Here is a 27,444-nt window from a genome sequence, read left to right on the forward strand (position 1 = left end):
CACATGTGCAATCCATATTGCTATATTCTGTAATTTTTCATCAGCAGTGTGAGAATTTGTTTCTAGGTAAACATTATTTAGGGTTTTTTATTTAGATAAGTATATATAAATACAATAAATATATCAACATTTAGTAGGATTATAGACTAATCACAGGTCATGACTAACAGAATGTCCTTTGTTAGGTGCCTTTTAAACAGATTTATCCCTTTTTACACTTTGTAGTGTTCTACCAATAAAGTCTATTATTTAAATTATTGTATTAACAAAATATTGAACGTATTGAACATGATCAGAACATTATGAAATTTCCCCCCCCCTTTTTTTTTTTTGGGTCATTTCAGGTGCCTGGGAGCACTGGAGTAACAAAGTTCAGGAATTTGTTTATCCAACAGATCATGTCCCAGACTATGCATCTATTCTGGTTCCAAATGTTGATAATACCAGAACGCAGTTTTTGATAAACACAATTGCAAAACAAAAGAAAGTAAGTGCAGAATTACGTATTTTAGTGTATACCTACCATATGAAATAAATAGAAAACTACTTAAAAAGTAACTGGATGTTACAATTGTTCTTCATCTTCTAGTCATTGTCTCTGGTTATTGCTTCCCAGGTGCATCATTATGTTGTTTTATTTTTATTTTCTTAACATTGATCCTCTGTAATTATTTTTGTGCAAGAACAAAACTTAAAAATATAAAGGAAGGAATTTACAGGAAGCCTTCTTAGGGTCATCCACTAAAAGAGACTGTTGCAGCAGATGAGTCAGAAACTGGAAGAAGTTTGGCAATTGGAAGAAAATCCCCCAGCACATTCTTGTTTCTTTCTTTCTCTTTTAATTCTTCAAAGAAACTTCTTGGAGAATCTATGTCAGATGAAAAACACATATGATGTCAGTGCATCTGGAGACAAGAAAAATCTATCAAAAATGTAGCATTTAAAAAAAGACACAGAAACCATTATTTTCTCAAAAATAGGTCTGTTATGCATATATAAATATAAGTTTGGATATTACTTATGTGGTTTAAATATCTGTTACAGGCTGTTTTGCTCATAGGAGAACAGGGGACTGCGAAGACCGTCATGATTAAGGGATATATGAAGAGATATGACCCAGAAGAGCATTTGTCAAAAAGTCTAAACTTTTCTTCTGCCACAGAACCATTTATGTTTCAGGTAAAAATATAGATTTTAAACAATCTTGCATACCATTTCCATGCTAAGTGTATAAAGGGTACTAAACTCTGATGATAAGTGGTTTAGAAATAAATTCAAGAGGATCTTTTTTGTCCAAGTCACTTCAACATTTCAGAAAATTCTATTAAAAATATTTTTTGCAGATCAGAGTAAAATACAGCCACTCACATAGAGATACATATGTTCATGATTGCTGTGTGGTTTTTCATCAGGAATTCTAAGAACGATTTTTTTTGCTAAAGACCTTTGATTGTCTTCTTAGATTTTTGGTTATACTTTGGGGGTTTTCTGTTTCTTTAGTATATAGTATTAATTTTAATTTTTGTTTAATAAAGAACTAATTTAAACCTTTAGATATTTTTATTTTTCCTCAGCTCAGGAGTAACTACAGCATCAGAAATTCAATTTTTAAAGACCTCTAACATGACAACTTTATAGAAATTTCTCTTACTCTATGTAACTGGTAAAAATTTATATAAACAGAAAAAACATGCTGAACATAGTTCTTTCAAGTGATTGAAAGGATGTTTTATAACACTGTGGTATGATTTGATACTACTAATTTTCCTAGGATGTGGTTCAGTAAGTTAAATTGGCTTCATTATCAATTCAGTGGAATGAATTCATAGTGATAAGCCTCTGGTAGGAAAAAAGAATTCATTTTGGAATGTTTATTGATTGAAAAATCTGTTCATGCAATAGGTCTTACAGTCTCCATTCCAAAATTAGACATATTTTTTAAGAAACTAATGTAAATTTTATTAAGAAAATGGTGAAAAACAGTGAACCATACACCTATTTTTTAAAAAAAATCCTGACTCAGAATGGCTGCTGAGTTTTTCCCAGCAGGTATTCTTAAGTGTAAGATCTCTGGTCATGGTTTGTATCCAAATTATAGAGAAAAAGGCAACCACCCTTTCATGCATCCAAGGCTTATAGAACAGTCAGTGTCTCTGTCCCAGTGTCCTTTACCAAGCATATTATGGGTCCTTAGAACATTCTTGGGAACAAATCCCAGACTTGCTTGTCTCTAGTACAAAGGATGTGTGAGAGGACCTCGGTGTGTGTTGTCTCTGCTGCAGTCCTGCAGCACCTCAGAGGAGGGGCTCCCTTAGCAGTGAATCAGCTCAAGACATGGTTCACTCTGCTGGTTTCCAACGGAGATATGTAGCAGAAAAACAGGTGAAATGCTTCTAAACACTTGAAGGAGTTACACTAATTTTATTTTTTTTTTTTTTAATTTTGAGTCACCATTCTGAGGCTATTTTAAAGGCTATGTGATTTTTGATGCATTAGACATGCTACAAAGTTCTCCATTTCTTATGTAATCACTTACCAGTTTCTCTTTTATGCCTTAATCACGTATTCTCTGTATGTCTGTATCTTAAAATACTCATCAATATCCCATTGTGAAAATGGGACAAAAACATTGGACAAAAGATGTGTTCATTTTCTCTTTCAAAAATACTTTTAATACTTTTATCTTTATGACAGCACATGCTACATTACTCATAGAGGGTGGCATTTGTTCTTTTATGGAGAAAACATTACTTGTCTAAGGAAAACATCTGCACCATCTTGTAAGGTGTTTTTTCTGTCATTGTTTATTATCTTTAGAAAGACTGTAGAGCTGTAAAACTTTTAAGAAACATTTCAGCTATATATCATTCTTACTTGTCTATTGCATCCTCTTTCTTGCCATCAAAATATTAACATTTTGCATTATATCACTCACAAGATTCCTGGGAAATCTAAAGGAGTCTAAGTTGCCTCCGTGTGCCCTGCAGTAGTATTGCAAACATTAAACAAGTCATATTAGTTAGGGGAATGATAATGCTGATAATGAAATAATAATTTCTAAGTTTTTTAAAAAGCTCTGATAGCCAGAAGTGGGTTGCAGGACAGGAGTTGGATTCCTTTGGAACTGGGTTCCTTAATACTAGAATTAAAGGTGAAACTGCTAGCAAAAAGAGAGAATCGTTGGCTGAGTGCTGCAGCAGGCTTTTCAACAATTTCTTTTAAATATTGTTGCTTTAGATATAAAAAACGAATTTTCTTTATCTTTTTAGAGGACAATAGAGAGTTATGTGGACAAACGTGTTGGAAGCACTTATGGACCTCCTGGGGGCAGAAAGATGACTATTTTTATTGATGATATCAACATGCCATTTATCAATGAATGGGGAGATCAGGTAGACTTTTTTAATATTTACTACTTATTCTCAAATATTTGTGTTTATTGTGTGGACATATACATATACATATACATATACATATACATATACATATACATATACATATACATATACATATACATATACATATACATATACATATACATATACATATACATATACATATACATATACATATACATATACATATACATATACATAGTGGACTTCCTAAATTTTTTAATTAACTGTTAATTATTGGAAATGCTTTATAATTTTGGTACACTGATGCACACAAAAAAAGAGAGCAAATTATATTTATTGATGAGACATGTAATATGATGCTATATTTTACATAATCTTCACTTCCTTATTTTTTTAAGACTAAACAAATTTTAAGATTGACATTAATCTGAGAGCACCAATAAATAAATCTCTGCCAGGAGAAAGGCCAATACCTTGGAGAGAGAAATAAAGGATATGAAAAGTTAAAGGCCTCCACTCAGTCTTGCATTATGGCCCCAAGACATGGCTGAAATATATTTGATGGAATATTGGTTTGTGGTTGGTGACGTGCTGCATATCATGTTGGTTTTGGTGGGGTGTGTGATCACATACATAAGGTTTGCTGAATATCATTGGAGCACTTGCTGTGGGGCAAACTCTGGAGCTGTAGAATGGAATGAAGAATGAATAACCTTTCCAAAAGAAGCATAAAAGAATCAGTTGTTTTGCTTCAAAGGAGGCCCAAGAGTGAGTGGAAAAGCATAGCTGCAACAGTGGTAGCTGAATTTCCAGCAACAAAATAAGGAACAAAATTTTTTATCCCCCAGTTCATTGTGGTAATTTTATTTAGTTAAAAAGAGTGCAAACACAATTTATAAGGCAGTAGAGCTGTGAAAAAATTATATGGTAGTAGAGCTGTGAAAACATTTTCCTGCCACTTAAAATCACATAAAAAAAGATCTTCTGTTTGACTAAGGAAGGTAGTTTAATCTTTTTTTAGAATAATGTAACAATATCTCTCTGTGGAATAATAGAATTAGAAAAAGAAGTTAAATTATCATGGTGTATTTTCTTCTTTTCTTGAATAAATTTCTAATTTGTACTACTTACATAAATTTCCAGATAACAAATGAAATTGTCCGTCAGATGATGGAAATGAGAGGAATGTATAGCTTGGATAAACCTGGAGACTTCCTTACAATTGTAGATGTACAAATAATAGCAGCAATGATACATCCTGGAGGAGGCCGTAACGACATTCCCCAGCGTTTAAAAAGACAATTTTCTGTATTCAATTGTACATTGCCATCCAACGCATCCATCGACAAAATTTTTGGTACTTTTTTCTTGTTTTTTAGTAGAATTTATTTCCCTTCATAATGGACTTAAAAATTATAAATGTATGCTCTCTTTCTCACTTTCATCATGCAAATTCTGAGTTCCATTAAACAGCTGAAGCTGTGGTACACCAAAAATAGTGCTGTGGAAGAGAAATGAATTCCTTAAAATGCTTGTCTTTCTAATTTTGGACAAACAAATATTCAGAAAGTAATGACATTTCCTGGAAGACCATGAGCACTGCTATTTCTGTGTAGGTTAACATTCCATCTCTGAACTGTCTGAACGCACTCTGTTGCTAAATTTCTCAGTTCTGGTAACTCTGTCAATGCAGGATACGGCAGAAACCAAGCACTCACTGCCCCATGTTTCTATACCAATTCAGAAAAGCCATTGATAGCAGAGAAAAATAATTTCACCTGTAATTTTAAGTTATGTTTTACCAAGTTATGTTTTAAATAAGCACCAATTTGTCTTGCTCATGACCTACCTTATTATATCCTATTAGCTGAGAATAATTGTTTACCGTGTCTTGTATTTTCAGGTATTATTGCCAATGGATACTTTCATCCCTGTAGAGAATTCAACCCTGAAGTATGTGATATGGTGGAAAAATTGGTCCCAACAGGAAGAATATTGTGGCAGCGGACAAAGGTATAAATACAAGGAAAGTTTGATCTCTGAATGGAGTGGCTATTAGTTTAGTTTAGGCACCTATTCCCTAAGATCATATCTATAAGAAAAACCAACCCCCTCAAAAATAAGGAAAAAAAAAAACCAAAAAAAAAAAAAACAAACCCAGAGATTAGGCTGCAATGTTTTCAAGATGAAATCTGAAAATATCAGGTTTCAGTATAGAAGACAGATGAATGGAAATATCAGTCCATTCATTCCTATAAGTTAATTCATGTTACCCAAAGCTTTGATCTCCATAGCTAAAAAATATATGTAGTAAGTCTTGGTGTTCTACATTTAGTGATAGGTTCTGCTTTTAAACAATTAGATACTCTTGGTGACTTCTTAAAAAGAGCTTTCCCACAGTATTTCATGAAAACTAGTGAAAACTAGTATTTTTGTTATTTGTATGTTTTATATGTGTTATTAATGATCAAGTTATAAATTTTTTTATTATTGATTCTTTCTAGGTGTTAACTGATTGAATATTAACAATCTTTTTCTTTAGGCAAAGATGTTACCTACACCATCTAAATTCCACTATATCTTCAACCTTCGAGACCTTTCTAGAATTTGGCAAGGAATGTTAACTATAAAGGCAGAAGAATGCACAAACAGCACTAGTATCCTAAGACTTTTTAAACATGAATGTACCAGGGTAATTGCTGACAGGTATAATAATTATGGCATTTTATATTTAGGAGGTTTAGCCATTTACTTCATTTATGCTCATACATCTGTAAAACTTCTAAATATTATAAATCCAATTAGGCCAATATGAAAAATTTTATCTTATTTTACATACAGTTTGCATTGGTGTATTATTCCAACAAATATCATGGTATAAACTGATAGATTAACCCAGTATCTGAGTGGAAAACATAAAAATATCTAGATATTATATATTTTAACCTACTTTTTGGCTGCACTCAGCTGATTCCATTGTAGAAAAGAGAACTCCATGGTGTCCGAATTTTTACACATTGGATAATTTAAAATTGCTTTACTCTCCTTACAGAAAAAAAACAGGATTGCATGCTTATGACTAAAAATTGGCCCATTTCCAATAAATCTCTTTCAAAATATTAATAAAACAGATTTAACTATGACCTGTATGTCTTGGAGAGCAATATTATTTTTCTGTTCATTGTGCTTCAATTTCTTGTGAAATTCTAGATGTAGCACTAAAGCTGCTGCTAAAAGCCTGACATATACCCTCTACTACTGTGAGTAGTTACAATTATTTCTCCGTGATCAGAGAAGTCCATCCACTGCAAAATATTAGCAGCGCAGATATTTCTAACTCTCTAATATTTCTCACTCTCTGAACTATCAAATATTATGCAAATGTACATATTTGATGAAATTTATGTCTATCATTTTTATGTGAAACAGAGTGCTGTTGAAATGAGACGGGGAAAATATTTAATCTTATTTAAATCTAGGATCCGCCCTACTAAGGCAAAAGTATCATACAGAATCATACATTGTGTTATTTTCTGCTTTAAATTAGGGAGCAATATCACTGGTATTTATTGATATGTTTTTACATGTTTTTAATTTGTTGTGGTAAATTTAAAAATGCATGGGAGATGTGTATTTGTACAGATATATTAGAAGGAGGGAGAGAGAGAGCGTAGTCATGCATTCCCTGTTTCCATGCTGCTTTTAAATTTCCTGGTGATTAATATTATAATGTCATTACAAAAGACCTCTAGCAATAGTGATGTAATGCATGTCTAGGCTGTCTCTACAACAGTTCTTCAATTTAGTTTGTCTCATTTGAAAACTCAACAGCTCTGGGCTTCTTCACATTTGTTCTACTCTCCTCTCAGTTGTATCACTGAAAAGAAAAAGAAGTAAATATATGGAAACTATTTTTTTTATGTACTTTGACATTCAGTTGGAATTATCTTTTTCTGTGGATGAGGTGGTTCTTGTCTCTTGCATTTGCCAGTTACTCCTAAGTAGCATTCTTCATTGCTTCACTGGTAATCATCAGCAGAGTAGACAAAGGTCTGATTTGTATTAAAATCAGATTGAATCTGTTAAGGGAAGCAGATTTTACACAATGAAATGTAGTCACTAGTATATGTTTCCAGACTTTAATTAGTCCCCTCAACCCCAGTGTGTATTCCTCTGCTAATTATGGGGTTTTTGTAAGACGTGTTGAGAATGGAGTCAGGATGTAGTGGCATATACTACCTTGCTTTCAGTATTCCTTGTCGTCTAATTGCAGTTCCATAAGCAGTGTCGCGATACCAGAAATTATGCTGTTCTACTGCAGGTTCAAAGATGAAAGATTCACTTAGCCATGGTTATTTGGGAAAGCATTCACCCTTTTTCATCCTTTTTTGTCTGAAAAATTACACAGTCTATTGTTGCCTCATTATTGGTCGAACTCAGAAAGTCAAATTATTTTTTTATATATTTCATGTCACTGACTATTATGCTTTATAGTGTGGAAGCACTTGATTTTTGTGAATGTTGCCTAATCTGTGTTTGTGACTACTGTGTAGTATATATTGTCTAATACATCTTTTTCTTTAAAATTTTACAAGTTTTGGGATTTTTGTTTTCGTTGCTGTTTTAGGTCTTTTTCTTAGTATTTAGATACCTGTTTTCTTTCTATATAACTAGAAATATTTGTTTTAATTTGCACTACTTTATGGCTTTCAGGTTTAATACACCCGAAGACACAGTCTGGTTTGAGCAAGCTATTGATAGAACAATTGAGGAATATGTGGAGGCAGATTTAAGTGAAGTTCTCCAAACTGAACCGTATTTTGTAGATTTTTTACGGGATGAACCCGAACCAACTGGTGAAGAACCAGAAGACGTTGAGCTTCTAGCGCCAAAAATTTATGAGGAGGTATTTCATTTTACACATCAAATACTAGGCACCAAACTTTTCCTTTAATTTTTAAGTGTGTTATATTGCTGAACTCATACTATACAGTGTTTTGTTAAATAGCTATGAAAATTTTTGTGAAAATATATCCAGATTTTCTAGTTAGCATGCAACAAATCATTTTAGTGATGTTAGATTTAATAATGACATATAAATGTGATATACCTTTTTCTGTTCTCGTTGCTTCTTTTTTTTCTTCCACAATTAGCAAAAAATTTCTGTGTAAACACAACTAGAATAATTATGGTGAATTAGCAAGATAGTATCATTACACATGGCCAAAACATAAAACTGAAGTTTGTGTAAAAGTATCAAGGGAGTTTAAAATTCTGATTTTTTTCTTCTTCTTTTATTTTTTTTTTTTTTCAGATTCCAAGCTATGAATTTCTTTGTAACAAATTGCGGGCATATCAGTCACAATACAATGAAAATATTAGAGGGTCCTTTCTTGATTTGGTGTTTTTCAAGGATGCCATGACACATCTTATTAAGGTTTGGTATTGCTACTTTTTTATTTGTTTAACTGTTGTAACAGTGTTCTTTATTTGAACAAGCTATTCTTAGAGGGCACATTGTGAAAAGCTATTCTTACCCCCAAACCTTTGCCATCTTTGCATGGTCATTCTTGAGAACTAGGAAAGAGCTACAGTCATTTTACCTGTTTGCATGTTTTATAATAAATTCCTTTCTTAAATATCTGTTTAAACTTCTATGTATTCAGACAGATGAAAATTTTCCTCAATAGGAGATGTAGGACAATAAATAAAGACATTTGTATTGTCTATATAAAATTATTTTTAACCATTTAGAATTCAGAGAACACTTCAAATGTATCTGTGCCTGATAACAGGCACAACACCAATCTCAGTTAGAATCTGACTGGATGAGAGACTGGATAAAAGGAAATATAAAGTTGGGCTGCAACAGAATCAGTGTGTAGGGCAGAGATTAGGGTAGTGTGTAGGTCTCAACTAACAGTCATTTGTTCTCCTAGTCAGAAAGCAATGTATAAGAAAAGAATTCATCTGAAATCAAAATCTGATTCATGGGGTTAAATAAAGGCAAAGTATGAGATGAGTGTCTCAGCTTTAAGAAGTGTTATCTCAGGAATAGCTTTGACTGGATTGCTGAAAGACACACAGAAGTTGCAGTGAAACAAAAACAGAAGAAGGGGTTTTGTTTGCCTCTAGTTCACCTCAAATGAAGTAAATGTTTGATTGCTTTGCATTTAAAGAGGAATAAATAAATTTCTTTTAAAATATGGTTCACATGATGCTAGGTGCATTTCAGAAGACCTTGAAAGCCTCTGACATTCCATTTTTTATTGGCAAGTTTTAGCTAGAATATCCTCGATATGCAATCAGTGACAGCAGGACTCCTTTCTAGCTAAGGTGACAATAAATCTAGTCACCTACATAATTTCATATTTAGACTTCAGTATATTTATCTGGAAAGCCTCATAAGGAAGTGTGTAGTAAGTTAAATTTTTTTAAAAGATAAAAATAAGTATATTTGGAAGACTTGATGTAGATGCCAATCTTTTGAATTTTGTGCATAATTTACATGTGAACCAAAATATAATGTAGAATCCTAATAGTGCACTAATATATCATAAACCCAAAGAATATGTGTCAAAAAGCAATAGAATAGAAAATCTGGAATTCAACTTTTGTGTCTGGAGACTTGGTAAGAAAACTATCACAAAAAAAATGTTGAAAGTTGATAGACTAGAAGATAACATTAAAGCATAGTTTATTCTTGTTAAGTCTTTCAGACTACTAAAATTTGGAAAGTAGTATGTTTGTTCTTGTAGCTAAAGCTTTTTATTGATATTTTTAAACACATTCAGGATGATATCTTCAAAATAAGCTGGAGCTCAAAATGTCCCCTTTCATGTATTTATGATTATAACAATCCCATATTCTTATATGCAGCTTCTTCATTAGCCATACAAAATTCCTAAAGAATTTACAAGCGTTCTTTTGAGGAAATTTTTTCTGCAAGTATATCTTTATTAATTTTTACATTGTATTATAGCAAATTAAGCATAAAGCATAATAGATTTTTTAATTTTACTAACTAATGTTCAACTTTATTACTGATGTTTTTCTTTATTATTTCCTCTATAGGTTTCCCGAATTATTCGGACAGCCTATGGAAATGCTTTACTTGTTGGAGTTGGTGGATCCGGGAAACAAAGTCTTTCAAAGTTAGCCTCCTTCATTGCTGGCTATAAAATATTTCAGATCACTTTAACCAGGTAAGAAATGCAAGAAATATATAAATCAGGTTTATGGTATTGCTTTGTCTTGGATACAGATTTTTCTATATTTTTTTCTTCTTTTTTTTTCCTTTTGATTTTGTCATCATTGGAAAAATATTGGAAACAATACACTCTTAGCTGGTTTTTATACAACATTGGATTTATGTTGACTTGAAAAAGGTAAACTGTGTGTTAGTTATTCCTGCACCATAATATCTGTGTTTACAATGTTTGCAGTGTCATTTATAAAATACTATAATCCAAAAAGAGCGGTATTCAGCGTTGCTTTGAATTAACAGGTAATGTTCCTTATCTCTCTTAGATCCTATAATGTAACAAATCTGGCAGAAGATTTAAAAGAATTATATAGGACAGCTGGACAGGAAGGACAAGGTATCACCTTCATTTTCACTGATAATGAGATAAAAGAGGAATCATTTTTGGAATATGTAAATAATCTGCTGTCTTCAGGAGAGGTAAGGGTCTCAGCCTGACAGACAATGGGCTCTAGAGGCAGGGTACTGGAGAATTTGTTCTCACTACTTTATTTGTCTTGGTAATACATTGTAGAGTAATAATGATTAAAATATTTCAACTTTTTAAGTAAGGAGTGCTCTGGATATGTAATTTCTTTATTTCAGTGTAAGCCAGGAGAATATAAAAGGGCTGTGGTTAGTATTTCAGTAGCCTTTTATTAAATGATTTGGTTGCCAGTTCAAATTCCATACTCTTCTGGACTTGGACTTCTTAGATTTCAATGGAGTTTCATAAGTCTAAACCTGTGGTTTTTAGTCTAAACTGTGTATATGCAGAGAGAGAGAGATACAGAAGTAAACAGGCAAATATTTATAAATTCTATAATAATGACATCCATGCAATTAATTACCAATTTCTTACTTTGTAAAAAGATTTCTAATTTATTTGCTCGGGATGAATTGGATGAAATCACCCAATCATTAGTACCCGTGATGAAAAAAGAGCTGCCTCGCCATCCTCCTACCTTTGACAATCTTTATGAGTACTTCTTAAGTCGAGCAAAGAAGAACTTGCATGTTGTCCTCTGCTTTTCTCCAGTAAGTTTTTTCTATATATCTGTTTTCTTTTCTTCCATTAGCAAACTTGCCTATGTGGTATAAGATAATTATTCAAGTTTTATGTTTTTAAGGAAATTCAAGATGCACAAAAAGATTACTGAAGTCTAGTTGTAATTGCTGAGATGATAAAAGTACTAGTAAGCTGTGAGAACTTAACAGCAAAATACTTAAAAACTAAACAATTCCTTAGAAGTTAAAGTATTTTTTTCTTCTCATATGTTCTTTCCTAGTACACATCTGGGAATGTATTTTTGTGAAATTATGGCTTTTAATTAGAAAGCAATATTTTATTGGTAATTAAAATACATTATTTGAAGCTTCAAAATATTAATCCAAAATATTTTTGTAATGAACTTCTTTCTTCAAATTTCATGAGCGTTGAATGTTAGAAATTTTGCAAAACTCTATTTGAGAAGAAAAAGAGTTTCAGGGTGTTCTAAGCAGAAAATTATCAAGAAGAAAATAGACTATTTAGTTTTTTTTACTAATTAAACACTTTCATTGACCTTTGCTTAAGAATCATATTGCTAACAAACAGTGATTCTCTCTTCAGGTTGGTGAGAAGTTCCGTGCACGTTCTTTGAAATTTCCTGGTCTGATATCCGGATGCACCATGGATTGGTTCAGTCGATGGCCCAGGGAAGCTCTTGTAGCTGTGTCCCACTATTTTCTTGCAGATTTTAATATGGTCTGTGCTCCAGCAGTTAAAACAGAAGTAGTACAAACCATGGGTCTCTTCCATGATATAGTATCAGAAAGCTGTGAGAATTATTTCCAAAGGTAATATTTTCTACTAATGCAATAATTAATCTCAAAAATGTTGCTACTGACAGTGTTTTTTGAACTCATGTTCTATGTATCTATAAAGGTATTTTAAGGGTAATAAAATACCCTTAAAAATGAATCTGCTATACCATTATATCCTCAGGCCATGAAAAAGAATTTCTATTACATTGCAAATTCTTCATCTTCGTTCCCACTATTCAGCAGTGTTTAATGTTGTCTATGTGGATAAAAAAAAGGTAACTAAAAGTATAAGGGTTTGCATCATGAAGAAATCTGATTTTGAATGAATAAACACTTGAGTTATATAATTTTCTCTTTTTGTGGAAGTGATCAAATAGCTGTATATATCAGAAATATATCTGAGGTTGATGTTGCCAATGCATTTTTGTTTAGGTATCGAAGACGGGCTTATGTAACACCTAAATCTTATCTCTCTTTCATCAATGGCTACAAAGAGGTTTACACTGAGAAGTTAAATAGTATTAATGAGCAGGCCGAACGTATGCAAACTGGTAAGCAAATACATTCCATGTGTGGTCTCAAATGATCTATGTTTTTAACATTAGACTTCTTTTTCAGTGATCATTTATAGGGAATCACAGTCTGGAAGTGGTAGTATATGAGGACCTTTACCAGCCATTCCCCCAATCACAACCTCATAATGATTCTCTTGTAAAAATACCTCAAAGTAGCTACCAGCCTAACCACTCAGCTCAGCATTGTATTAAACTTTAATATTTGCATATCAGAATTTTTAATAGAAAGTAGAGCCTGAAAATGGACAGAGGTGGCATCTGATTTATTGGTGAAGAGAGAGTTAATTGTAAACAGTTATTAAGTTGTTTCTGAATTTGTCTATAGAAATTCTCACCATGCAATCTGTGTGCTTCACATGTGATTTATTTTGTATTTCTGCTGTAGAATAAGTAGTTGTTACTTGGGGTCATTTTATAGCTGTGGTTCTGAAATACAGAAAAGTATGGTTGAAATATTCTTCAGACAGATTTTGGATATCTGTTTGACATGGCAAATTATTGGCATTAGTATTTAATGGTTTCAGAACACCAGTTTTCCAGTGTTATCAGTTTTCTCCAGTTTGCATCTAGGCGTGCTTCTGTAAATCTATAAAGTCAACTGAGCACCTTAGGAAACCTGGCCTTTATCAGAAAAGATATTGCATACCAATTCAATGGAATAAAGAATCCTACACGATAAAATTTTTCATACAAAAGTAAAGAATGTGGCACTTTACCAATGATTAACTGGTACCCTTTACATGAAGAAAAATCTAGAATAAAAACCCTTAGCTATTTCATTCATAAATTCTTTACTGAATTAGAGTGTAGAGGAGTAAGTTATCCTCAGTATTTTCAAATTGTGTAAGTTTCGCTCTATGGATCTCTTGCCAGTTCTTGAAATCTGAATTTAACCTCAGTCTACTTTGAGATGAGGATAAATTCTGAGAACCTTGACGATTCAGAAGACTGGGGTTGTTATAGGTTTTTTTTTGGTATTCTTTCTACATTTTTTTTATTTCCAAAATAATTCAGAAGTAGTAACATAAGCAGCTTAAGCACTATCAATAAAATTTCATACTTTATTGGTAGATTTTCATAGCCTCTGACGTGTTATTGCAAGTTCCTTACATGTTCTGCTGAAAAAAATGATTGTGTACCAGTGACCATGTTAATGGATATGTTCTACTGCAGCATCTTCATATCTTTGATGCACAGAAAACCATATCTAACGAAAGCCAGTTAGAAAATATTCTAATTAATTTCACTTGCACAGTTGGTACTGCTGTAATATTTCTAGCTGGAAGTATGCAGGGGACCTCAATAAGCTATAAAGGTTTCTCATTTATAATTGAATTCTTCAATTCTCTTTGATCTGCATATTCCTGTTTTCTTTCCATCATTCCTTCTCCACACTCTAGGCTTGTAGCAGGGAAAAGTAAAGCAGCAAAGGGTGTCATTTCCCTTTGTGGCTTCTGGCTTGAAGGTGCTGGATTGGTAACTAGATGATATTGAGGGTTTCTTCCAACCTAGATGATTCTGTGGCTCTGTAGAATGGCAGCAACCTAATCAAGAGGCAGCTGTGTCAGAACAAGGGCTATGCTGGGAGAGAACTCTTTTCCATTTGAAATGTGGGAGCAGAAAATTGAGAGCCATCACAGAGAAATATCACACATCCAATGTGTAGCTGTAAGGGTGTGCTGACAAATCCTTAGGGAGAGAAGGCAATAAAGGGATTTACTTCCAGGAAACTTGTAGGATTTAAAGATTCAGTGATGCTTCAGCATGCAATTAGGAACTCAGGAATGGCTAAAATATCTGTGCTTAAATTCATGAGCAAGAGAGAGGAGAAAAAAAGGACCCAGGAGTGCATGGGAAAGACTGAATATATAACTATATAGGGAGCAAGCACATGTCTTTCTGGATGCTCTCAGGAACGTGGTGGGATTCTTGGGGTGTCCTGTGCAGGGCCAGGAGTTGCACTAGATCATCCTGATAGATTCCTTCCAACTCAGCACGTTCTGTGATTCTGATGGTTCTTTGAAAGGCTGAGTGGCCTCTATGGGTGGCCTGAGTGGTTTCAATAGCACACAGAAAAGCTAGGATGGGACTGGCCCTCAGTACATAGGTGCTTTTTTACCTTCTCTGTCACCAGGGATAAGAGAGGGTAAACTCAATATGCAAGAGCTGGAGACCATAATTTTGCTGTGATCTTTAGGTCCACTTTTGACTCCACTTCTTCCCAATTTTTTCTAGAAGGAACTCTATTAGAAGTCAGTCATAGTTTCTTCATATAACGACACAATGAAGCATCATTCAGAAATTCTGATTGTCTCATGACTTTATGACGCAACATATGCTTGACATAGTTGCTTTTTTGTTGTTTTTGTTGTTGTTTTCTTTTGAAGGATTAATCTTATTTATCATAATTTTGTGCCTTACAAAATTACTTGTATCTATGAGAAGTAAACAGTAGATACAATCATGATAGTATGACTTCTTACACCCACTTTCTCTTCTTTACATAAAATTGAATGAGAACACAAGGTACAACCTATGAGAGATCTGAACCTAGATTGTGTAATCTAACTTGGAAAAAAAAAAGGTTTCTGTATTTCTGAATTTTATCTTTTACCTAATAGGTCTGTCCAAGCTGATGGAAGCCAGCGAATCTGTTGCTCAGCTCTCTAAGGACTTGGCTGTTAAGGAGAAGGAGCTGGCTGTGACATCTGCTAAGGCAGATAAAGTGAGTGTTAAATAACACTAGAATATACTAGTGGGTAAAATGCTATTGCAGAATTTTTTTGTAATTTGCAACAATTTTCCTCATCTAAAATGAGATTTTTCTCTATAGCGTGTTGATTTAGCATTTGCTTCTGAAAGTAAGGTGCTTTTAAACTGCAGCAAAAGGTTGAGTGCTTTCCTTGTCCTTCTCCCATTTCTTACCCACTCAGATAAGCATCAGATTTCTTTTTTTTTTCATAGTTTTTTTCTTTCTTTTTTTTTTTGTCCTAATTGACATTATTAAATTTGGGATTTATGTGCACTTACTAGCAGTGAATACGTTAACATGATATTGGAACTTTTCTACTTCAAAATTCCTTAGAAAAATGTTCATTGCAGTCCAGTTTCAGATTTTGTCTTTTACATTACCAAGGTATCTGTGTGTTCATGAGAGTGGTGGTCTGGTAGAAATCTGGTTTCCAAAACGACTCTCTGGAAAGCATGTTAGGGAATGGATCAGTACAGGCATTCTCCTTTCTGAAAGATCCCATAATGCCCTGATGGTGCATATTTAATATGCACTGGAGAGTGAATTTTTGGCTGGTGATGACTAAGGGACTGCCTGGATATTTTGAGGCCTTTAATCTCAAAGAAGAGAAATATGTGACAGAAAGGGATGAAATTTAACTTCTCACATTTAATTTTTATTCAATAGTTATATGATACCATATATAGTTAGCTGTAGTTAGGGTTAGATTTATATACTTAATAGCTGTTACATACCTATTTTATCATGTGTCTAGGAATCATTTGTTCCACCATTTTGATTTATAGATTTGATGTGTTTATTACCAATTCCAGGTACTAGAAGAAGTCAAAGAAAGTGCTGAAGCTGCAACTAAAATAAAACTTGAAGTCCAGGGTGTGAAAGATAAAGCACAAAAGATTGTGGATGCAATTGATATAGAAAAGCAGGAAGCAGAGAAAAAACTGGAGGCAGCTAAACCAGCACTAGAAGAAGCAGAAGAAGCTCTGAAAGTGAATAAATTTCATTTTTATTAGTACAGTACTATTTGCATCACCTGTGAGAGGCCAGAGCCACCAACACACAGCTGTCTCTTGGTATTAACTGCTGTCACCAGCCCCTCGCTGTTGCTGGCCATGTCTCTCATGAATACTTAAGGCACACATATTTTACTTTAAGCACATAGGGACTATTTTATAGTATTTCTTTCCTTCCATCTGAATACTCGATCATTATGAAGGTGGAGATCTTTCCAAAAGCTACAGATGTCTTTAGAATATCTGTTATTCTGAATTCAAGGGAATACTTGTGCTAACAGAATGTTTTTAATTCAAACTTAAGTAGTTACACCTGTCTTTTAAGACAAATGAAAATCTATCTCTTCCTTCACCAAAAACCACAATGCTTTAGATTTTAAGAGAAACAGGAAGCAAAGGGGATTCAGGGCAATCAGAAGCAGGGTTCAGAAATCTGGAGACATTACTGTGCCACATAATTTCATTATTCTCCTCTGAACATCAAAAAAACCCTCTGAAATCAGAAATCCATGATGGCCTTCCATTCCAGTTATAAGAATTTATGTGACAGAAGTTATTGAGTAGAAAAAGCAAAAAAAGGAGCATTGTTTGCTCTTGCACTGATATTTAGATAATGAGATAAATGAAACTTCCAAAAATAGTCAGAAAATTACTAAAGTTTCACGAAACTATTAAACTTATTAATTAGGCCAGGTTTCCCACTTTTTTTTGTATATACTTAATACAAATGCACCTCAGAGAAAAGTATTACAAATGAACGTGAAAATCAAGATACTGAATGGGAAAGTAGAATGATGGTATTGATGCAGGATTCTATTACACCTTTCTTCAAACAGACCATCAGACCAGAGGATATCGCTACTGTTAGAAAACTTGCAAAACCCCCACACCTCATTATGAGGATCATGGACTGCTGTCTGCTACTATTTCAAAAGAGACTGGATCAAGTTACCATGGATCCAGAAAAGCCTTGCTGCAAGCCATCATGGGGAGAATCATTAAAAGTAAGTCGAGTTTTCAAACGGTGTTTCTTAAACTTCAGAAATAGCAATTAGCTTATCAGAGAACATTTGATGCTGTTTACCCAGAACATGACAGAATTTTGTGGAAAGGCAAACATATTGTTTTAAGATAAACTGTATCCACTATGACTAACTGGTAGAAATAATGGCTAAGTGCTTAGAGACTTTTGCAGCAGAAGCTTTAGCGTTTCTTTGACCCTGGTATACGGCCTGATGGTAACAGTAACAAATAGTGCTCTTCCATTTTATTTAGGCTTTTACAGTTAAAAAAGTCATCAAAAGCTTTTATTTTCCTCTGATATAATAAAATGAGATAAGCAGTTATTCCATGAATTGCCTTTAGCAGGCTGAAAGTTTGTTAGAAAAAATTAAACCAAATTATTTCAGTTTTCAGAATTTAGATAATACATCACTACTGCCAAAGCATTTTTTTTTTTGCATTTAGTTAAGTTACAAATATATTTCTGATTATTTCTTTGGGTCAAATTTTTTAAATAAAATGATGCTTCTTAAATGCTTCTAAAGTGCAACACAAGAATATAGGAGATGGAAAGTACATCAGTAACTTTTGAATCTAGTTACTGGAGTGTAATTGGTTAAAACTTCAAAATAACATAAGGTGTGTGGGAGGAGTTGCAACTGAATAGCACACTTATAATATTAGCAATATGAACTACCTCTGTTTACAGAAGAATTTTAGGAATGCTTTTTAACAGCTCACCTATGAACAAGACTGTGAATGTAAAACATGTGAATAACTCATGTGTTGTTTTTTTGAAGCTTATGAGTGGCCCGTTCTTGAACAACCTAAGGAACTTTGCTAGGGATACAATCAATGATGAGACAGTAGAATTAGTCCAGCCTTACTTTGAAATGGAAGACTATACACTGGAAAATGGTAAAAAGGTGTGTGGCAACGTGGCAGGACTCCTCTCTTGGACAAAAGCCATGGTGGTGTTTTATGGTGTTAACAGAGAAGTCTTGCCTCTTAAGGTAATACATCTTCTCTTGCTTTGTGTTTGCTTACCAAGTAATTGAATGTAGTTTAACTTAATAGGATCTTATAAATATACGTAACTTTATCCAGACATAATACCTTGTGACTTCAGCAGCTAAAGATGGTAGTAGCAGAAACAAAACTATTTTCTTCTTGATTCTAGAGAGAACACAGAATAAAAATTAGCCTAAATTAGATTAAATTTATGTGATCTGGTTTACTGTGTATAGGGAAAGGTGTTTTCAGTCTTTTTGTTTTATTATTTTATAAATACTTTATAATTGTTTTTAAAATGTTGTACCAGGATCTTAATTCCTTCTCCAGAGGGTCCTGCAAACAGAGGTTTGCAGCTATTTTAGATTTTTTGATTTCTCAAGATAACTTAAAAGCAGTGGAGAACTGACTTCTTGCCTAAATATTGGCTTTCTAAAGAGGTTCAGAGTTCACATTAATAAAGAAGCTATGGTGCAATAGTAGGGAGCAAAATAAGAAAAAAATTTTAAGAGTTAGTTTTTACTTTAGTGTGTGTGGGTCTTCATTTTCAAGTTTACAAAATTCAAAGTCAGTGATTTTTTTGTTCTAAACAAAGTATTTTGTCCTTAATGTAGCAAATAAAAAAAAAATAGTAAAAGCAATGAGCACATGGCAATCCCAAATTTTTTTCACCTTTTTGTCACTAGTAGAAGTGTTATTGACAGAAGCAACAGTAATACAGATAAATTATTTTTAAAAATCAAGTAATTTCCTATGTTCACCATAAATATATTTTTAGGAGCAATAGGAAGAGTCACTCTTTTAGGACCATTTTTAGTGGGCAAAGGCAATATTGTTAGCTGATAAACTACCAATCTCCTGTTGTGATTGCTGGTCGCTACAAAATTCATAATAGAAGAGGAAACTACATACAGTCAAAACATATAGTTAGACAAGAATACTGTGTGATTGTTCTTCTAGTCCAACCAATGTGTACAGATCAGGAACCTTACTTCCTTAACCAGCCTCTTGAAATGTAATTTTTTTTTTAAAGGAATAAAATTGACAACATATAGTAGAACCTTAGGTGCTGTATTGTTATTGAACACAAAAAAAACTTACCTTCAGTATATATGTGATATAGTTTTCAGCTTAAATGTTTTTTATGCTTATATAAAAGTTATTTTGATGTATTATTGTCTTGTGATTACCAGCTAAGTAGGCTTAAATAGTTCATTGAATTATATTAAAACCATATATATGATTGAACTTTTAATTTTTTTTTGTCCTTTGCAGGCTAACCTGGCAAAACAAGAAGGTCGCCTGAAAATAGCTAATGCAGAAAAAGATAAAGCTCAGGCAGAATTAGATGAAAAGCAAGCTGAACTGGATAAAGTGCAGGCAAAGTTTGATGCAGCAATGAAGGAAAAAATGGTGAGATAAAAGTATTTTAGTCTTACCAAAAATGCTTGTACAATATTGTTATGTAATTAGGATTTGCTGCAAACACACATTTACCTGTCACCTTGAATAGTATGGCTGAGATTCAGGTGTAAAAGTAAGAGATTTAAGCCTATATCTTCTTCCTGTGAATAGGAACATATTAGACACCCTTAAGTGTCCTCAAGGATGAGTTTTAAATAAATAAAATAGTTATAATAAATATAAGAGGATGAAAAGTATATAAAATAACTCCACCATTTTGCATTTGATGATTAAGTAGGACATTTTTTTCATTTTAGGATTTAGAGAATGATGCAGAAACATGCAAAAGAAAGATGCAAGCAGCCTCTGCACTTATAGATGGACTGAGTGGAGAGAAAGTTAGGTGGACTCAGCAAAGCAAAGAATTTAAAGCTCAAATTAAAAGGTATCAAATCCATTAAAAAATGCTTGTAAAAACTGAAGTGTTGGTAAACAGTTCAGTAGCTTTAATTGTGGTACTTCATTTTCTTCCTGGAAATCTTCATACAGCAATGCAATCAAATGAACTACCCTGAAATTTGAATTTTCTTCCATAAGTAAGAATACATGGGTGCTGAGTACTAGTGTTTCAGTTAAGAACAATACCTCTGATTTTGGAACTAGCTTCCAAAAAGTTTATTACTAGGGCTGTTATGTGCCTGTGTTTCAGCTGCTTCTGCAGTCCCCCTAATACTGCACATTGTTCTGATGTCACTGGGGAACTGAAACCTTCAGAAAAGCTCAGCTTCTGTAGAAAACTTTTGTTATTATAAATTTGCTGTGGGGAAAGTGGGCATTTCTGGTGAGAGTTTCAATAGAACTAGGTTTGTATCCTCAATAAATACTGTATTTCAGATATTTTTAAGAAATAAGCGATTTTCTTAACTCATTTGGAAAAAAAGGAATAGTTGTCATTAGGGCTTTAGTGTTTTGTAGGGGTGGAGACAGTGTTTTCATAAAATACTCTTAAGTTTTACCTCAAAAATGCTCTGGAAAGAACTTTTTTTTTTTTTTTTTTTTTTAATCTTATGTTTCAAAAGCTGGTTGTCTAAGTAATTAGAAATTTAATTTGTGCACCACCTTTTAATGGTGATTTTTCTTCCTTTTCTAGACTTGTGGGAGATATATTGCTCTGCACAGGCTTTCTTTCATACTGTGGACCTTTTAATCAAGACTTCAGAAACCTTTTGCTTACAGACTTATGGGAAACAGAGTTGAGAGCTCATAAAATCCCCTTTTCTGATGATTTGAACCTGATTTCTATGTTGGTAGATCAACCAACAGTAAGTTCTTGGTGCTTGGAAGGTTTAATTTGAATTTCTGTTAGCATATTCTATGACTGTTAGCCAGCATTATGCCCGTTTAGAGAAGAACTATAATTCCCAGTATTCCAAATATTGCTGTGCTGTGTAGTTTTGTGGTTTCCAAATGCTCTTGGCAATTTCCACTAAATCTTGGTGTAGTAATAGTAACAAAACCCAAGAGAAACAAGTGATGCACAATAGAATTTTTCACCCCCTGCTGACCAATACCCAGTCAATCCCTAAACCATGATCAAGCCTTTTCTGAGTAACTCCCCCAGTTTATATAGTGGACATGGCATTCTATGGTATGGAATATCCCTTTGGCCAGTTCAGGTCAGCTGTCCTGGCCATGCTCCCTCCCAGCTTTTTGTGCACCTGCTCAATGGCAGAGCACAGGACACTGAAAGATTCCTGACTTGGGGTAAGCACTACTGAGAAACAGCCAAAACATCAGTGTGCCAACATTATTCTCACACTGAAGCAGAAAAACACATCACTGTAACATCTGCTAAGAGAAAATTGACCTTTCTTTCAGCCAAAACCAGGACATTTCTAAAACAATGAGTTTGGTTGTAATTAAAATAGAATACATAAAATCCTTTTATTCATTGTAAATGTATTAGAAATGGGCAAAGAGTGGGAAATGCCAGAATCTTCAAGTTTCCTTCAGTAAACATTAACTCCCAAAAGCTCTCTTAGACTGGTTTTTGCTTAATTGATCCCAGTGCTTAATTTGTCTGTCAAGCTGTCTTTTGACATTCTTACACTTTAAAATATACTTTTTGTGATTCTCTATAGTTTAAGAAATCCATAAAAATAAGATTCTGGAAATTTTTGTATACCTGCATTAATAATTCTTCGGCAGGTTCAGATATGCATTCCCTTTGATGTCCCTGTTACTTCTTAGAAAAATTTTAATTGAAGAAAAATTCTAGTGATAATTTATTTCAAATTACTCTTTTCTTCTTCATCTCTCTCTCTTTTTTTTTTTTAATTTATTTTCTTTAGATCAGTGAGTGGAATCTTCAAGGATTGCCTGGAGATCACCTCTCAATTCAGAACGGTATTATTGTCACTAAGGCATCAAGATACCCGCTTTTAGTAGACCCACAAACTCAAGGAAAAGCATGGGTTATAAATAAAGAACAGGAAAATGAATTACAGGTAAACAGTGTCTTAAGGGAAGGGTGTGCTGTATGATACTCCTTCAAACATTATTCCTTTAGAGGGAGGTTACATTTGAGTCAGTGTGATCTGAGAAAAGTTTAACATGTATGGAGAGTGACAATTATGTAGATGCATCAGCAGGGAACTTGAGAACAGCTGTAAATCCCTCTCAAGGACTTGGAAAAGACTATCCAACTTGTATGAACTCTAGCAAAAAGAATAAAAGTATTTTGTTCAAGATGGGTAGGTATGGTCCCAACACAAAAGAGGACAAGGAGGTGATAATTAAAAAGCAAAAGAGTATAATATGAAATTATTAAATGAGAGCAAATTGGGTGAATGTTAGTAACATTAGAGATAAAGGCAGGATAAGTTACTGCTCTGAAAATGTAGGCAAAGTGCCTCGAGTGTTGCAGCCCATAATTAAGAACCTGAGAGGGTATTCATAATGAGTGTATCACTGCAAAAGGAAGTTGAGGAAATCCAGCTGAAGGCATGAAAAATTTGCCTATCCTAACATTACTGCAATCTTCATAGCTCTTTTACAGGTTAAGTCAATATGCTGAAATGCCTGCTCATGAAATATAATGCAAAGATATTCATGAGTCACTATTTGCATCACAAATTATTTTTTCCCAAATGATGTGGCATGGCAAGAGGAAACTGCATTTTAAAACCCTTAGCCTGAATGCTGAGAAAACTCATATGTCCTGAATATCCATAAATTTTGGAGGGTTTAGAATTAGTTAATTCTATAGCTTACTATTTTATCCATGCTTTTTAATAATTTCATATTGTATGAATCCCATTTCATGAAATTTCAATCTGAATTCATAATATTGTAGCAGTGCTTCATTTTTTAGACTGAGTTCAGAGTTACAGAAGGAATTTGTCAGCACTTCAAAGCTAAAATTAGAAAAATCTAGGTCTTCTAGGACATAGAAACGAAAATTAAAGGCTAGGTGTCTCTGGTTTCTATATACATACATAAAATCTTTAATATGCCATAAGCTGTTTGATTTAGTACATTATTAATCTCATAATGAAGTCCTGATGATTCAGTTACAGCCAACCTTTTAAGTCACCTTTTTATGGTACTTTTCACTGTACACACAAAAGTATTTCTGCATAAATTGCTGCACAGTCAACATTTCTAGCACCTGCTTTAAAATGCAGCTAACAAAAACAAAGAAAAGAATTTGCATGGTTAGGTCTGTGGTTTTCATGTAAGAGTGTGCGGAAATGCTTTGTCCTTACACCAATTTATAATTTACTTTTTGAGGTAACAACTCTGAATGACAAGTATTTTCGGCAGCACCTGGAAGACAGTCTTTCACTGGGACGATCGCTCCTGATTGAAGATATAGAGGAAGAATTGGATCCAGTCCTTGATAATGTATTAGAAAAAAATTTCATAAAATCTGGATCTGCTTTTAAGGTTAGTAATCAAACAAAAGAAATGGAATAAGTAGCTAGCCTTGTGACAAATGTTATTTTATCATTGTTATAAACACCTGCTGAATCAGGTAAACTTTGTATTCAATAGAGACACGTAAAGAATGAAACTGAACTAATAAAATATAACAGATAGAGCCTCAGCTGTGTAGTAAGTTGGCAACTCTAAACTATGAGTTTAACTACCAGGGTAATTACTGAAGATTCCAAACTGGAACCAATTATGCTTATCTGATTGAATGCTTAATGTTCTTTCTACTGATTTTCAAGTAGTGCAAATATGCTTAAGAAAATGGTTTGTTCCTACTCCTATATAAGCCAGGTATTTAAAGCCACCTTGGAGACTCATTTGCCCCCCACTGTCCCATGGCAGATGATCTTTAAGCTCCCTTCCAACACCAGCAATTCTGTGATTCATCCAACAATATACAGTGATCCGATTTCCTTGTTCCTTGTTAACACAGCTGCTCATACAGCTTTTAAGTTAGACTGCTGTTTCAGAATATCTTAATTCTATAAAAATTTATTTTGAATACTCTGAATGAATTTTTACTTCCTTCAGAAATATTCTTCAAAACCTGCTTAGTCTTAATAAAGATAAAATTTATGTCCAGTAATTTCTGTTCCATTGTTGGATCACATAATTCCTTTTACCTTGGACAAAAGAGAATGATGATTTCTACAAAGGTCAGCAGTTTCTACTATCTCTTCCTTTGAGGTGTGCTTAGAAACCAAATGGTTCTGAAGCTGTTAAACGAAATCCACAGTGGAAGTGATCCCTATATTTAGCTGGAGGGAAATGCTACTTTTGTAACATACTGTAACTTATACATTTGGTCGTTGACTTTTATTTTCATGACAAATTTAAATTGTGAAATAAATTTCCTCTTTTTGGCACTTCAAATTATGTAATTTTTTTTCTGCTCAACATTACTGAGTTTAATAAAGCTCATTTTCTTCTGTTTAATACTATTTTAACTTAATCCACAGGTGAAAGTTGGTGATAAGGAAGTAGATGTTATGAATACATTTAGACTGTTCATTACTACAAAGCTACCTAATCCTTCTTTCACACCTGAAATTAATGCAAAAACATCAATTATTGATTTTACTGTTACAATGAAAGGACTTGAGAATCAGTTACTGAGAAGAGTAATACTCACTGAAAAACAGGTAAGTTAACAGTACAAATAAATCATAGTGATATTTAATTTTTTTTCCGTTTAATTGGTTTTGGTATGTAGAAAAAAAGAAATGTTCAAATGGAAAAAAAAGATACTCGCTATTTTCTAAAATTACATTCAGACATTTCCAAATATCAAAAATGTATTGGGAGGCTCTTAATATATATATGACTGTCAGTACCACACAAACAATTAATTACCTGGATTTGACATTGATAAGATACATCACAAGATACTGAATAAACACTGCTTAAAAAAACATTTGTTATTAAAACATGTTTTAGATACCAAGAAAAGGAAAACACACATTTCATGACTAGGTCCAACTCTTCACCTGTATCTTCAATCACAATTCATTCACTTGAAAAATCAGAAACTGAATTTTAAGTATCCCTCATAGTTGCAACCCATAAAACGTCATGCCATTTTCCTTTTTTTTTTTCAATAACAGGAACTAGAGGCAGAACGAATTAAACTCATGGAAGATGTAACTTCTAATAAGAGGAAAATGAAGGAACTGGAAGACAATCTTCTTTACAAACTAAGTGCAACCAAAGGTTATGTATCAAAATGTTAATTAGATTAGGCAGATAAAACTGATCCACACTAGGTCTTTTCCTTTACAGATTTTGGTTTATCCATCTAAGATACAGTAAGAGAATGTACAATGGCAGGAGTCTGAGGACTGTGAGGGATTGGGTGCTATAACATGCCACTACATGCAACTCAGGACACCTGAGCTTAACACCTAAACAAGTTTTTTTTAAATACATCTATATTTTTGAGAGCTTTCTGTCCCTCAGATGAGATAAGGTATCTGACCATGGGCAAATCTTTAATTCATTGAAAATATAAATTGGAATGGCCTGGCTTAAAATTGTCTTGAAACTCTTCTGCAGTACATTATGAGCCTGAACATGACCACTTACTATCTCTGGTGGAAAAAGAATCTGTAACAGAAAATCTGTGAGTAACTGCTGGAGATTCGTGCATATTGTTGGATGACCATTTCCCTTGGGACCATAAGGCTTTTTTTACTTTTAGAGTGACAATGAATAGACTTCAAAATAATTTAAATCATTTGTTGACTATGTAGGTTGTGTGGATAAGATAGGTGACTTCTCTAGTATGTGTTGCAAAGCTGTTGGTATAAATACATTTAACATATTTTGATTGAATTTGCTCAAATATGTTGGATGTAAAAATAATTTTTAGTATTACATATCCTGTCTGGTCTCTATTTTAAAAGTTTTCTGTAATTCAGTAAATAATTTCATTTTTTAAAATCGATAATTCCTGTAATTTGGCCTTTTTTTTAATATATACATATGAAGTGAAAATATTGTTACAATAATATCCTAAACACCCAGTATTTTACTTTTCAGGTTCACTGGTGGATGATGAATCTTTAATTGGTGTCCTGCAAACAACTAAGCAAACAGCTGCTGAAATAGCTGTCAAGTTGTCTGTGGCAGCAGAAACAGAAGTGAAGATTAACACTGCTCAGGAGGAATATCGACCTGTTGCTACACGTGGAAGCATTCTTTATTTCCTTCTCACAGCAATGAGCATGGTCAATAATATGTACCAAACTTCACTGGCTCAGTTCTTGAAGCTTTTTGATCAATCTATAGCCAGGTAGGAACACAGATTTTTCCTACTATTCAGATGTTTGTCTTTCTAATGTATTTGCTCTTATTCATGTGGTTTTATTGTGCTTTGTTTTCATGATTTAGGTCTAAGAAGTCGCCTGTGGCTCAGAAAAGAATCTCAAATATTATTGAATATCTTACTTTTGAAATTCACTCATATTCTGTTAGAGGCCTGTATGAAAACCACAAATTCCTCTTTACCCTCCTCCTGGCTTTAAAAATTGATATTGAGAGAGGACATGTGGAAAACAGAGAGTTCCAAACTCTCATTAGAGGTAAGTTTTAATAATCGTTTTATGCGTAGAGCTAATTCAACTTTTTTCACTTTTATGCCATTTCAAAATCTTATTTCTTTGTCTACATGGTTTCTATCAACATTTCTGTGGGAACTGGGCTTGTTCAGCTTGGCAAAGGGATGCCTTAGAGGACATCCAATAATAGCCTTCCAACACCTGTGAAAAGGCCATTAACAATGCTA

At 33.4% G+C, this 27,444-nt stretch overlaps 1 protein-coding gene across 1 annotated transcript in view; it reads left to right on the forward strand.

Annotated features, from left to right (window-relative positions):
- DNAH8 (dynein axonemal heavy chain 8) overlaps positions 1–27,444 on the forward strand; it is a 114,564-nt gene that overhangs the window by 64,598 nt on the left and 22,522 nt on the right. The window contains exons 53-78 of the mRNA XM_050972390.1: positions 345–487; positions 1,045–1,179; positions 3,270–3,392; positions 4,503–4,716; positions 5,263–5,372; positions 5,902–6,065; positions 8,073–8,265; positions 8,674–8,796; positions 10,434–10,564; positions 10,890–11,043; positions 11,476–11,640; positions 12,215–12,441; positions 12,841–12,959; positions 15,605–15,708; positions 16,548–16,724; positions 17,585–17,752; positions 18,551–18,763; positions 20,037–20,174; positions 20,483–20,610; positions 21,316–21,487; positions 22,517–22,672; positions 23,958–24,113; positions 25,121–25,303; positions 25,766–25,871; positions 26,700–26,952; positions 27,051–27,241. Coding sequence (XP_050828347.1) covers positions 345–487; positions 1,045–1,179; positions 3,270–3,392; positions 4,503–4,716; positions 5,263–5,372; positions 5,902–6,065; positions 8,073–8,265; positions 8,674–8,796; positions 10,434–10,564; positions 10,890–11,043; positions 11,476–11,640; positions 12,215–12,441; positions 12,841–12,959; positions 15,605–15,708; positions 16,548–16,724; positions 17,585–17,752; positions 18,551–18,763; positions 20,037–20,174; positions 20,483–20,610; positions 21,316–21,487; positions 22,517–22,672; positions 23,958–24,113; positions 25,121–25,303; positions 25,766–25,871; positions 26,700–26,952; positions 27,051–27,241 — 4,146 coding nt within the window. The remainder of the gene's footprint in view (positions 1–344; positions 488–1,044; positions 1,180–3,269; positions 3,393–4,502; positions 4,717–5,262; positions 5,373–5,901; positions 6,066–8,072; positions 8,266–8,673; positions 8,797–10,433; positions 10,565–10,889; positions 11,044–11,475; positions 11,641–12,214; positions 12,442–12,840; positions 12,960–15,604; positions 15,709–16,547; positions 16,725–17,584; positions 17,753–18,550; positions 18,764–20,036; positions 20,175–20,482; positions 20,611–21,315; positions 21,488–22,516; positions 22,673–23,957; positions 24,114–25,120; positions 25,304–25,765; positions 25,872–26,699; positions 26,953–27,050; positions 27,242–27,444) is intronic.

The sequence above is a fragment of the Serinus canaria genome, chromosome 3 (genome assembly GCF_022539315.1).
Source record: "Serinus canaria isolate serCan28SL12 chromosome 3, serCan2020, whole genome shotgun sequence".
NCBI lineage: Eukaryota > Metazoa > Chordata > Aves > Passeriformes > Fringillidae > Serinus > Serinus canaria.